The sequence below is a fragment of the Medicago truncatula genome, chromosome 2 (assembly GCF_003473485.1).
Source record: "Medicago truncatula cultivar Jemalong A17 chromosome 2, MtrunA17r5.0-ANR, whole genome shotgun sequence".
Lineage (NCBI taxonomy): Eukaryota > Viridiplantae > Streptophyta > Magnoliopsida > Fabales > Fabaceae > Medicago > Medicago truncatula.
Genome location: NC_053043.1, coordinates 5,121,531 through 5,134,511, shown reverse-complemented (window position 1 = coordinate 5,134,511; position 12,981 = coordinate 5,121,531). Strand labels below are relative to the sequence as shown.

The 12,981-nt window shown below is 33.2% G+C and overlaps 1 protein-coding gene across 1 annotated transcript; it reads right to left on the bottom strand.

Moving 5' to 3' along the window:
* Window positions 1-1,153: 1,153 nt before the first annotated feature.
* On the bottom strand, window positions 1,154-11,065 carry LOC25485996 (probable LRR receptor-like serine/threonine-protein kinase At3g47570). Its single transcript, XM_024776695.2, has 5 exons — window positions 10,314-11,065; window positions 9,602-9,961; window positions 4,327-4,470; window positions 2,245-4,230; window positions 1,154-1,762 (listed from the first exon to the last, which is right to left on the bottom strand). The coding sequence occupies exons 1-5, from the start codon at window positions 11,029-11,031 to the stop codon at window positions 1,443-1,445; spliced, it is 3,528 nt and encodes a 1,175-aa protein (XP_024632463.1). The 5' UTR covers window positions 11,032-11,065; the 3' UTR covers window positions 1,154-1,442.
* Between the last annotated feature and the right edge of the window lie 1,916 nt (window positions 11,066-12,981).

Genomic DNA, 12,981 nt, shown 5'->3' with positions numbered 1-12,981 from the left:
CAATACATCTTTGTGTGTTTTATACGGATCAATTTGTTCATGTTTTGTGCAAATTGCTTTGCATTTCTGCTGTTTTTTGGTATTTTGTTGCTAAAAATATGGTTATCTGTGTGATGAAATGTGTTGTCATTTATTCAACAACATTGTCAACTATGTCCTATCGTTTTATACAGAGAACTTTGTAGGTTATTTTATTATAAAAGTCAACAGGGTGCACCTTGAAATAGAGTTCTTTCTTTGAGATCAAATTGTGGTCCTTTTTTCATAACATTGTCATTGTCTCCTTTACTATTTCACCCCAGTGTTTTAGGCTCTCTGGAAGTTCCAACATATGTAGTGTAATTGATAAGGAATTGGATATCATTTCAAAATCAAGTGTCAAATATCAATTAATGAAACTGGCTAATAAGTGAATTCCAAGTAAATGTTTTTTGATTTAGAAATTTGGCTTTTTTGAAGTGAGTAGTTAATAAAGTTAAGTCCTCCTAAGAGTTTTGATGATTTAGCTTATTGTTGCTTTCGGTGCTTGTTGAACTCCCAAACAACTTACACAAACAAATTCACAGTTAGAAGATATGTGTGGTTTATGCCGGATATTCAACACAAATGTGATTGAGAAGGAACTAATCATAGTTCTTATTGACTGATTTAATTGAGATTCCTGAAGTTTTATGTAAATCTTTGTATTATTAAGATGCAATTGCAGGGATTTTAGAACTGAAATGGAGAATTTTTTGCATATAAAAGGGCATAGAACTATACAGAAACACGTCATTGGTTCAATAAATCCATTTCCACATGTTAAGAATCAGGACATAGTGACGAGTTCCTGAACTTCTAACTTCTAGGCATTGTAATAGCATCTGTACATCCATTCTGACTTTGATTACCTTTTTAAAACTGAAGACTGATAACCATTAATTTGAAAAGTAAATGAGCTATAGTGTGTGTAGATAGTAGTCATCTACCCATCAATATGTTCATGTAATAGCATTTCTACATCCTATCAATTTGTTCATGTTTTGATGATTACAACCAACTTAAATGTGATGTAATTGGATTCTCTCAATTTCAATCTCTTTATTTCTCTTCGTTACCTTCTCTTTCCTAGTACTTGTGAAATAGTATCTATTGAGAGATGTAAATGGAGAGATTAGTCTCAACTCATGAATCTCAACAATGTGAGACTCATAGTTCAAATAATAAGGGTGCTCAAACACAAATGTTCATCACACCATCTACGAATCTTGACAACATGAGACTCAAATACAACTTCAGTAGATGATACCATAACAAGAGCGTCAGGACGCAACAATTACACAATTTCTGATTGAACAATGTTTTATATTAAATCTGGAATAAAGGAACAGGGGGGATATTTCCAAAGCATATAATAATGTGCACTTTATAATTCACTAAATTATATTTCTTGATCTCCTTTTTCATCGGATGAGTGAGGTCTTGATCTTGATTAACGAGGTAGTTGCATCTGTCATATTAATCCGAGCCTCAGGTGAATCTTCACAGCATCTCAATGCTAAAGCTAAGATATCATGAATTTCTTTCTCATGTTGTGAGCCTAAATTGTAATCCACAACTTCCATACTGGAATTCGCCATTGATTCAGTAATCCAAGTTTTCAAGGTTAATTCTTCTGAAAACATTTCATTTGTTGGCTTCTTTCCGGTGAACATTTCCATTAGCATTATCCCATAGCTGTACACATCTCCTTTAACTGAAATGATCCCCCTAGATCCATACTCTGTATATGGACAATAATCACTAGATATAAAAAATCTCAAACATACTTGTGTTATGATAGCCAATCAATAACAAAACACAAGAAAATATAAATGTCTTCATGGTTAGACCAATTGGCCTAAAAAACGTCTAAATACAACATAATAAACTCAACACACCTGCCAAAAATGTGAGGTTAAAACTTGCCAACCTAATAAGCTCAACCAGTTTTGCTATATCTAGTTTTCATGATCAAATAATACAAATTTGTTATTGTTTTTATTCTTACAAAATAATTGTTTTTGTTTTTGTTCTTTAAAAAAAAAGAGTATTGTTTCATTCATGATACCATATCAACTGATTTAGTCCCTTCTTAATCCAAATCTTGAATTTTTTTATAAATAAAAATATGTATTATATTTTATATTATTTTCTCAACTGAGTTGACCTGACAAACTCAAATTGATAAGATATAATATGACTTAGAAGTGAAGAAGTTATAACCTGGTGCAACATAGCCAAGAGTAGCTAAAGTCCCTGTATGAGTTTTTGATTGTCCTTCATCCAAGAGCTTGGAAATCCCAAAATCACTAACATGTGCAACCATATCTTCATCCAGCAACACATTACTAGGCTTCAAATCACAATGAACCACTGGTATTGAAGAACCATGATGAAGATACTCCAATGCAGATGCCACATCTATCATTATGTTCAACCTTTGCAAGAAATCCAAAAAATAGTTATCAGAGTATAACCATCTTTCCACACTTCCATTTGACATAAACTCCATCACTAGAGATTTGAAATCAGGATTTGAACAACTACTCATAATTTGAACTAGATTTCTATGTCGAAGGTTGCGCATTGCATTGCATTCTGCATCAAAGCTTCTTGATGCTTCTGCCATTGTCAAGTCAAGTACTTTAATTGCTATCATCTTCCCACTAGAAAGCATTCCATTATACACGGATCCAAAACCACCTCTTCCAAGTAAATTACTGTCACTGAATCCATTAGTTGCTTGCACAAGTTCATAATAGGAAATCCTTCTTGGAACTCCTAGAGCGGATAAACTCCTCTCAAGTGGACTGTCAACCTTTTTCCTTTTATGCATTCGAAGTATTATGCATGCAACAACCAAAATGCCTAGCACAGCAATTATGGATGATATCAATATGATTAATAACATCTTTGATTTTTTCCTATGTTTATCACATGGAGGTACTTGTAACTGAGGACTACCACAAAGTGCTTCATTATTCATGAAAGATTCAAATGTGAATTTTTTGAATGGCCCTCCATTAGGAATCTCTCCTTGCAATCTATTGTATGAAAAGTTAACGTATTTAAGATAAGAAAGTGACTCTAAGGATTTTGGGATCACACCAGTAAGAAGATTTTGAGACAAGTCCAAGAAACTCAAGCTTAGCATTTCACCAAGTGATGTCGGGATAGGCCCTTTCAATTTGTTATATGCTAAGGAAAAAGTTTCTAAAGTTGTCAAGAAACTTATGAATGTTGGAATGTTGCTTGAAATTTGATTTCTTGACAAGTCCAACAGTATAACAGCTCTCAAATTCTTAATCTCAGGTGGAAGTTTTCCAATTAAAGCATTGGAGGATACGTTTACCTCTAAAATATCTCCGAGATTCCAAAATGAGGAAGGTATCGCAGAGGTTAACCTATTAGATCCTATGTGAAACTTTCTAAGAGAAGTCATATTTCCCAAACATGTTGGTAACACTCCAGAAAGCTTATTGCTTGATAAATACAATACACTCAAACTCTTAATTTCACAAAGCTCATCAATCATGGATCCTTGCAGTCCATTGTAACCAAGATCTAAATATTGAAGTTTATGTAACCCTTTAATTACACCAGGGATTGATCCATTTAAATCATTATCCCTCAAAGATAATCCAATAAGGTTGCTCATGTTTCTGATTTCTAGTGGAATATTTCCAATAATTCCACAAGATTCTGCCTGAAAGTGTTCTACGGATAAGTTTCCAATGGACTTGGGAAGTTTTGATGGTAAACTATTCCCTGATACTTCAAGATATTTCAGATATCTGCAACTTGTAAGTGAAGTAAGGAAGTTGAATTGAAGAGAATCATCAATTACTGTCAAATTATTGTCAGCTAAGTTGAGAAATTGGAGTTGTCTTAAATCCCCAAAAGAATTGGGAATAATTCCACTAAATTCATTATCGCTAAAGCTAACTGAAAAGAGATTTGAAGCATTGGATATAGTATTTGGAATTTTTCCAACAAATTTGTTTCCATACATTTGGAGGAATTGTAGGTTAGGAAGTCCAAATCCAAAATTTGATGGAAGCATGCCTGAGAAAGAATTTAGTTCAAGACGCAAATATTTCAATGTTGAAATGTTGAAGACTTGTGAAGGAATAGGCCCACTCAAGCTGTTATTTTTCATAAATAGAAGCTGAAGTTGATTGAGATGGCCAATCTCCTTTGGTATTGAACCTAACATCACATATCATAGAGAAAAAACAAATAAACAAAACCACATGTATATGATGATGAAGAAGCATGGTGTAAAAAAGTTAAGGGTATATATACCTGTAAAAAAGTTATTAGTGAAATATAACTTTTGTAAAAATGTGCAGTTGCCAATCGATCGTGGAAGAGTTCCATTTAAATTGTTACTACGAAGGCTGATCACTCTCAAAGAAGAGATGTTGAAGAGGGACAATGGAATTTCACCTGTGTTTAAACATAAAAAGTTTAAAATTATGATTTGATGATAATTAGCTAAAGGAGAAAACTTAAAAACAGTACATCCTATTGCCAACTGATAACATAAAAATTGCGTTTGTTTCTTCCGTTGGAGAAACTTCATGCTCATCAAACAACCAGGACTGAAATTGTATTGCAACTTGAGATTAATTTCCTTGTTTCTGTGACCATGTCTCCTAGTTTTGAAAGGGTCTTAGGGTCAAATACCATTTTTTGTCTTTTTAGTTTCACAGAATTCATAAGTTAGTGTTTAAGTATCGAAAGTTTTAAATATGTCTTTTTAGTTGATAAATTATTTCACCATCACCGTTTCAAAACCTTCAAATAAGTCATTTTAGTTAAAATCTTTTGAAAGTTAAAGGAGTAACTTGTGAATTTTGTCAAACTAAAATGACTTATTTGAAACTTAAAGGACTAATTTAAAAATTTTGTCAAACTAAAAGGACCTAATTGAAACTTAATTATTAATAAACTAAAAGGACCAAAAATGGTATTTGTCATTTTGAAAGAGAGATTGAGTTTCCCTCAAAGCAGTGGAAAAAATCATGTGATTTTTGTAAACAGGCAGTTGATGTGGCTCCAGAAAACGCCCTCGCTACAGAGCTATGGATGTTACAAATGCATTTTTATTTTTATTTGCAAAAAGAGCATTGCTAGAACTCAAACCACTGCTCATGAGGTTAGTATTAAAATGCAATGAACCACAATACCATGTTACAATTTGTTTCTAATATGTGAAACAACTTATATCTATATGTTACAAATTTTTGGCACCCCTATATTTCAAGATCCGCCACTGCATATAGTTCTATAGTTCTTTCATATTTTTGGTGTTAGCTCTCTTTTATTACCCAAAGAAAATAAAGTATAATTTTGAAATATCTATATACAAAATAAATAAATTAAACACAGCCTAATTTTCTTAATGCATGTTAAATTTTCAAATATTCTTTATAAAAAGAGACAAGACAATATCCAGTCCAAAAAAATGGCAATTTTTTTTTCTGAACGAAAAAAAAAAACAAGATTTTATTTTTTATAAGAAGTCAGAGACGGAGTGGGGAAGTCAAAAAGCACATACGATCCATCGGTTATCATACAACAATGGTTGATGTCGCAAACCACCATCAACAATGGTTGATGTCGCAAACAAAGGAGATTGCATGAGATTTGATCCAACAAGCACCTCTATATCTTCAACATCTGTGTCCATCAAAACTTCCTCAAACACTTCCTGCATGTCAACATGCTCAACAGGGGATGGTCTTGGAACACTTTCACGAGCACCCTTGGGACTCTCCCCCAGCTCATGTGGGCTCACATGATCATGTTCCACACCATCCTGAAGTGGTTCAGAAACATCATCAACCGTGGGGTTCTCCAATACCTCCCGTGATGTCTGAGTTGTCTGTCCCACTCCGTTAGATCGTATGTCCTCACACTCAAGAAGGGATGAGTGTGTTCCTCGCTCATTAGAGACCTTGGGACTCTCCACCAGCTCCCGCGGGCTCATATAATTATGTTCTACACTATCCATAAGTGATTCAGTAGCTACAATTACCAAGGGGTTCTTCAACACCTCCCTCGATGTCGGATTCCTCACTTCTACAGGTTGCACGTCATCGTGCGCTACAGGGGAAACAAGCTCTAGCACTGGCATATTTAGTTGCAACTCTCTAGGAGTGATTATATCAAACACATTGTGTAATGGGATGCTGAAATTATTAGACCTGTCAAATTGAGAATTAGCCACAGTAGATAAAACAACCGGCGTCAACTGTGAACTGATAGTCGATGTAGGGGTAGGAAATGAAGCCGGTAATGCCAGTGAAGTTGAGATCGATGATGTAGGTGCAGATGTAGTAGTTGCGGACACCGGTACCCTCTGAGTGGTAGTAACAGTCGAAACAACCGGTATTGGAACCCATGTACCATTGTTACCATTGGCCGATGTCGAAGCACCCACATCATTGCTGCTTTTGTTTTGCCGAGTAGAAAGAATAGGGGCTGCCTCGGCAACAACAATTTGTTTCCCATGATCATTCTTGTCTTTCGGTGGTTGCGGATGTAACCAACGACATGAGGAGACGTTGTGTCCAATAGAATAACAATGATGACAAAATAAAGGTCTCCTCTCATATTGCACCTCAACTTTGAAGGCGAAGCCCTCTCTTTCGACAAGTATTTCATCATAAGCTCTCTTAGAAAGATCAATGTCGACAAGAATTCTAGCATAATGTCCAAAAGTACGGTTTCGTGTCGGTCCATCTATGTCAATCGGAGTACCAACCGCACTTGCAATTTCCTTCAAGGTTCTCTCCCACCAATACTCCTGCGGTAACTCCACCAAGCGAATCCAAAGAGATACATGAGTCTGTTTCTGAGCCAGATATTTGAAATCCTTGGTCCATTGTGATAACTTTAACAAGCCCGGCTTGAGGTTAATTGTGCCTGCTGCCCATATCTTCCTTAGATCGTCAGCCGAGTCAAAATGAAAGTCATAGTAACCTTTGCCGAGAGGCACCATTTTCCAACCAGCCAATGTTTTCCAAAGCTTTCCGATTTTATCGCTTAAGGCACGTGCAGAGTATGGCTTATCTCCCTTGTTAAGAGACAAACGAACCCTTAACGCATTCTTGCATTCATCTACACCCCTATGGTACTCTTCCTGGCAAATTTTGATACTCAAAGCATCTCCCTTGAGGCATGGAGTAGGTAGAGGACTGTCGTCAATCACTTTTGGACCCCTTAGGACTGCTGCAAATGATTTAGTTGTCACTGAAATTGGTGGTACCGTTGCTGTAGAAGTAGCTGATGCGGAAGGTGCGGTGTCGGACACACACGGCCATGGGCACGTGAATGCCATCTGGGGTCTGAGTGTAATTCACCAAACCGATTCTAGGTCTCAAAATTGACAATTGAAATTGACGTGAATAATCAATTTTTGTTGCGATTGTTTTCATAAAGCACTGAACCCAATGAACACCAATTGACTGGACTAATTTATCAATTGTTTGAAGGCAAAAGAATTGAATACAATGGCACCTTCGTGAATCAACAAATGGATAATTGATAGAAACAAAAAGCACCAATTGAAAAAGCACCAATTGAAAAAGACACTCAAACCTTACAAATCTTGATCTTCCTTAATATTTAAATATACACTACACTTTAACCTATTTTAACATAAATAAATATTTTTATGATGTATACTAATTTTGAACCACCATTTAAGAAAAATATATTCATTTCTTAATTTAAATGTCAATGATAATTAAATTTAAACATTTTACTATTGATTTTTATAATTTATAGTATAAAATTAACCTTTAAATAACCATACTTTATTGTCTTTGGTAATTTTTCACATATTTTAATTTTATCTTTGGTTGTTTCATATTTTATAATAGGGTTTAAAAATATATGTTAATGAAATTGTGAATAAAAAATAGCGAAAAATATGTATTCAAATTTTGATTATATTAAAATAGACCCGCATTACTATTTTTTTTTCGAAGTGTGTTAGATTATTTATTTTTTTGCTAGATTATTAAAAATAAAAAAAATATTGAGGGAGTAAAGTGTAGATTTTAACATAAGAATGGAGGAGAATATAATTCAAGCTTTTCTTAGGAGAGAGGAGTGAAATGTTTTCTAATATGTTTTAAATAAGAGGGAAGATGAGTGTATAATTTAACATAAGAGGGAGGTGAGTGTAATTCAAGCAACTTTGAGGGGAGAGAATGGGCAGGGGCGGATCTCTTTGGAGACCCCAGGTGTCATGGTATCCCCTAACTTTCCTATATATATCATATTAGGCCAATTAAAACAACATGTTTCCCTTGGTTGCAGTGGAAAGATGGCTTGTCATTCACCTAAAAGTTGCGGGTTTGAGTCCCACGCCCCGCTTATTTTTAATAATTCTACTGTAATTTTATTATTTTAATCAAAAAAAGTGTTTGGAAGAGGAGTTGAACCGGCTCCCCTTCACAATGATCCAAGATAATCAACAACTTGACCTGTTACTTACTTATTTTTTTTTTAACTTGAAACCGTTTAATATATAATACATACTTTTTGGCACCCCTAACAAAAATTTTCAAGATCCGTCATTGGGGAGGGGAGTGTAATTTACTCAAATATTTTAGGCAATGTAGTAACTTTAAAGAGACAATAAATAAAAACTTAATATTTTTTAAAAATAAAATAAATACTAAATATCGTAATTGAATGTGGCCATGGGAAGTGGATAGTTTGTCAATGTTGTCAAAGTGTCGAAATCAGGAGAGGGGAAGATGAATAGTTGACACTTATAAATAGTTCTGTCTATTATTATATTCATTCTCTTTTAATTATTTTATTAAAGTTATTTACGTACACACCAATAAAACTAATAAATATTGTTACTATTGAAGAAATTATTAGTTTTTATTCCCGTGAGCTTAATTCAGTTGGTAGGATATTGCATATGATATGCAGGGGCCACGGTTCGAATCCTGGATATCCCACTTCTCCACAATTAAATTGTGTGAGCTCTAACCACTAGGCTACTTGACAAAAAAAATAAAATTATTAGTTTTTTTTAAGGAATGAAATTATTAGTGTTTTCCCTATAATATACCTAACTGCGTCAAAAAATATTACACTTAATTATTTTTGAGGGGAACACATTTTTTAATGAAATTCTTTAAGTCATGCTCTTTTATCTAACATATCAAATAAAGTATAACTATGAAATAGCATACATGGATTTTTTTGGGTCTAGATGATTATGGTAACTATTTCGAAACTCATATGGCATACAACTTAAAAGTACTCTCGTAAAATTAGAACATGCGACACACTTTACGTTGAAATGTGGGGAATGCAACTTATTTGGAGACATTGTTTCCACTATCTTTGAGTGGATAACTATTAGAAAACAATGGTTGGCATGATCATAGGAAAAATCAAAATCAATGGCAACATTTTTAACTTTAAGGAAACAATAAATAAAAACTTAATATTTAAAAAAATAAACAATTAATATATATATATATATATATATATATATATATATATATATATATATATATATATATTGACACAAATATCTTACCCTCGAAGTTGTTTTCTGCGAGATACAAAACTTGAAGTTTGATCAATTTTCCAATATCAGCCGGAATACGTCCTTTGTCAAAATTATTCCCGGATAGTTGCAAATCTTCCAACTCTTTGCAATCACGCCAAACATTTGGAATCTCACCAGAAAAATCATTATGAAAAAGATAGAGTAATCTAAGGTTTGGAAGCCATTGACAAACATTTGATGGAAGAACGCCGGTCATATTATTATATCCAAGATATAAGTATTGCAATGATGTGTTGTTGAACATTAATATGTTGCCTGTGAGCAAATTATCTTCAAGGTTGACCGTGTTCAGTTCTGTAAGATCACCAATTCCTTTTGGAATTTCTCCTTTAGTTCAACACATATAGATAGATAGAGGAAATACATTCATTAATTAGAATTACTTAGAATGATTCATATATTATAGTTACCATGCAATGCACATTCATTTATACAAGGGTCTAAAGAAGGCTTAATTAGCGGTCTCTCGGTCCTTCATGATATAAATGAAAGGTTCATATATGGTGTTTAAAATTGAATTTAATTTCCCTATGACACCTTACACTGCACGCACTTACACAACCGTTAGATCGAAATGAATAAAGTGAATAACGATTTTGATCAACGACTTTGTGGTTTGCTGCACAGTGCAAAGTATCCACACACGTGTAATAAATAAAGTGAATATATCTTATCTTACCCGATAAGGAGTTATTTGCTAAATGAATTTCTTCAAGTGAAGACATGTTGGATATTGTTGTTGGTAGGATTCCACAGAGCTTGTTATTTCTAATATCCAAAATCCTCAACATACCAAGTTGACCAATGGCATGTGGAATGGTTCCTTTGATGAAATTTGTACTCAAATCTAGGTACCGTAACATTGACAAGTCGGATATAGATTGAGGAATAGCTCCAACAAAATTATTAAAGTAAAGATCCAAATGATGAAGTTTTGCTAAGTCCCCTATCCTTGAAGGAATTTCTCCAACAAAATCATTGTCACTCAAATCCAACCATTTCAATCTCTTCAACTGAAGTAACTCATGTGGTAACTCACCATAGAAACTATTGCCTTGTAAATCAAGAACAACAAGGAAAGAAAGATTTCCCAATTGAGGAGAAATTGTACCTTCAAGGTCCATGTTATTAAGATCCAATGCATTCACTCTTCCATGATGTTCATCACAAGTAACACCAACCCAATTGCATGAAGAGAAAGAAGAAGTAGAAGAGGAAATTGACCAATTACTAAGAATATCATAAGGGTCTAAGGTAATTGAGGATTTGAATGCAAGAAGTGCAAATTCATCTGTGGTGATGGTTTTAGAAATCATAGCTAAGCAAGTGAAGAGGTAATAATAGAGTGAGGCAGAGAGAATAAAGAGCAAAGAGTGAAAAGAGTATAACTTGGCCATTTTCAATAGGATGCATGCATGAGTGTCTAAGCACCAAGGAGGATATTTATATTATATACTGCATGCGTTATTTTTTCCTCACAATTACCAAGTGTCGTTTGTCCTGTAAGTATAGTTTAGATATTAAATGACAACATACACCTGGATGGCAAAAAAATCCGCACCCGTAATATCCGCGGATAAAATCTGCCACGGACACAGAGCGGATACCTTAATGGATATCCATGGATAAAATAAATGAATTTTTTAACTACCCGCTAATTAATGGATACGAATGCGGATTTAATGGTATCCACACCCGCAGATATCCATACCCGCTATTAAACCAAATAAATTACATAAATAACCTCAATATCATTCAACTTTCTAAGAAAACACGATAGGTATTGTGAGTGTTATCAATTATTACGCTCCTTTAAAAGAAAGTGAAAGTGGTTGGGATTGTTGAAGCAAAAGCTTTGTTTTTGTTGAATATGATGAGTTTTACTTATATTTTTGTTAAATCAAATAACTTTATTTTTATTAAATGTAAGGGACATTATTTATGTTTTTGTTGAGTCAATGATCTTTGTTGTTATTGTAATGTATGAATATTATGTTTTGCTAAAAAGAAAAGAAAATGCATGTGAAGAACCTTTGTTTCTAAATTTTAGCTAAAAAAAAATTAAACAAATTTTTTATTTTATTTTTATAAATGTTATCCATGGATATCTGTAAAAATCCGCGGATACCTCAAAATCCGTGGATTACCCGCTAAACGGATATCCGCATGAATATGGATAGAATACGGATTTCATATTTATCTGACAGAGCGCACACAAATATCACACTATCCGCATCATGGATATCTATTTACATCCCTACCTTTAATATATTGAGTTGTGATTTTCATTGAATAAGTAATGTTTCATCACTCCGCATTTAGCTTCCTTTTATATTTATTATTAAAATTAAATTAAATTTATTTAATAAATAATGTATTTATTCTATATTATAAAACATATACACTAATTCCTTAAAAAAAATACATTACTTATGACCTAAAAATATATTACTGATGAAGTATATTGTGATGTGATATAATGACTTGGTGTTGATAAGCCAGTCAATGAGGGGCTAAACCAAAGTCTTTGCGGCGTTGGAGGCCACATAAATAAGTGGGGGATAATACACAATACTATGTTTTGTCTTAACTTGAAAGGAACCACAAAATAAAGATCAGGAAAACGTACGAGTTGGGGAATGCATAGAGGTCTAATTGGGGGATAATACACGATACTGTGATTTTGAATCATTCATTTTAAACATGTATTTCCTTCGATCTTATTTATAAGAAATATTTGACTTTTTTGATTCAAAGTATAAATTATGTATTTAGCCTATATTCTATACCAAATACATTAATTACTCAATGAATCTAAAAAGTTAACTTTTTCTTATAAATAGGACCGGAGAGAGTATTATATATCAAAGGTCTAATTTTACATAATATAGTGTACTTTCTATTTCATAAAAAAAAATGTGTACCTTGGATAATAATTACTTGAGTTTTTCTAATTACACTATAATCCTGGTTACACTCTAAAATGACAAAATTATTCTTACATAAAATTTAATTTTCAAAAAACCTCTTCCTTCTTTCTTGATTTGTTGCGAGTAAATTGTCAAATACAGCAACTTGATTTGTTATTGAGCCTAAGTAATTGGGCTGAGGTCGTTGACCGGTTCAGAACATTTATTAGCAATTGTCATAGATGTACTGCATCTCATCATTATTATAATAATAAAAAAATTCATTTTTTTTATTCATTGAATAAGCAACGTCCTTTATCTATATTATAGATATAAACTAGATATATCACTTATTCAAGAATAATAATCGAATACATTTATCAATTTAAAAGGCGCTTATACTTCCGGACAATTGTTTTGATCTTAATTAAAATAGGT

What these genes read in the sequence shown, in the direction of transcription:
- LOC25485996 (XM_024776695.2), bottom strand. Translation starts at nt 11,031, where the DNA reads ATGGCCAAGTTATACTCTTTTCACTCTTTGCTCTTTATTCTCTCTGCC. An exon ending in CGCAGAAAACAACTTCGAGG is followed by an intron (nt 4,471 to 9,601) that starts GTAAGATATTTG and finishes GTTTAAACACAG; the next exon opens with GTGAAATTCCATTGTCCCTC. An exon ending in TCTTGGCTATGTTGCACCAG is followed by an intron (nt 1,763 to 2,244) that starts GTTATAACTTCT and finishes GTCCATATACAG; the next exon opens with AGTATGGATCTAGGGGGATC.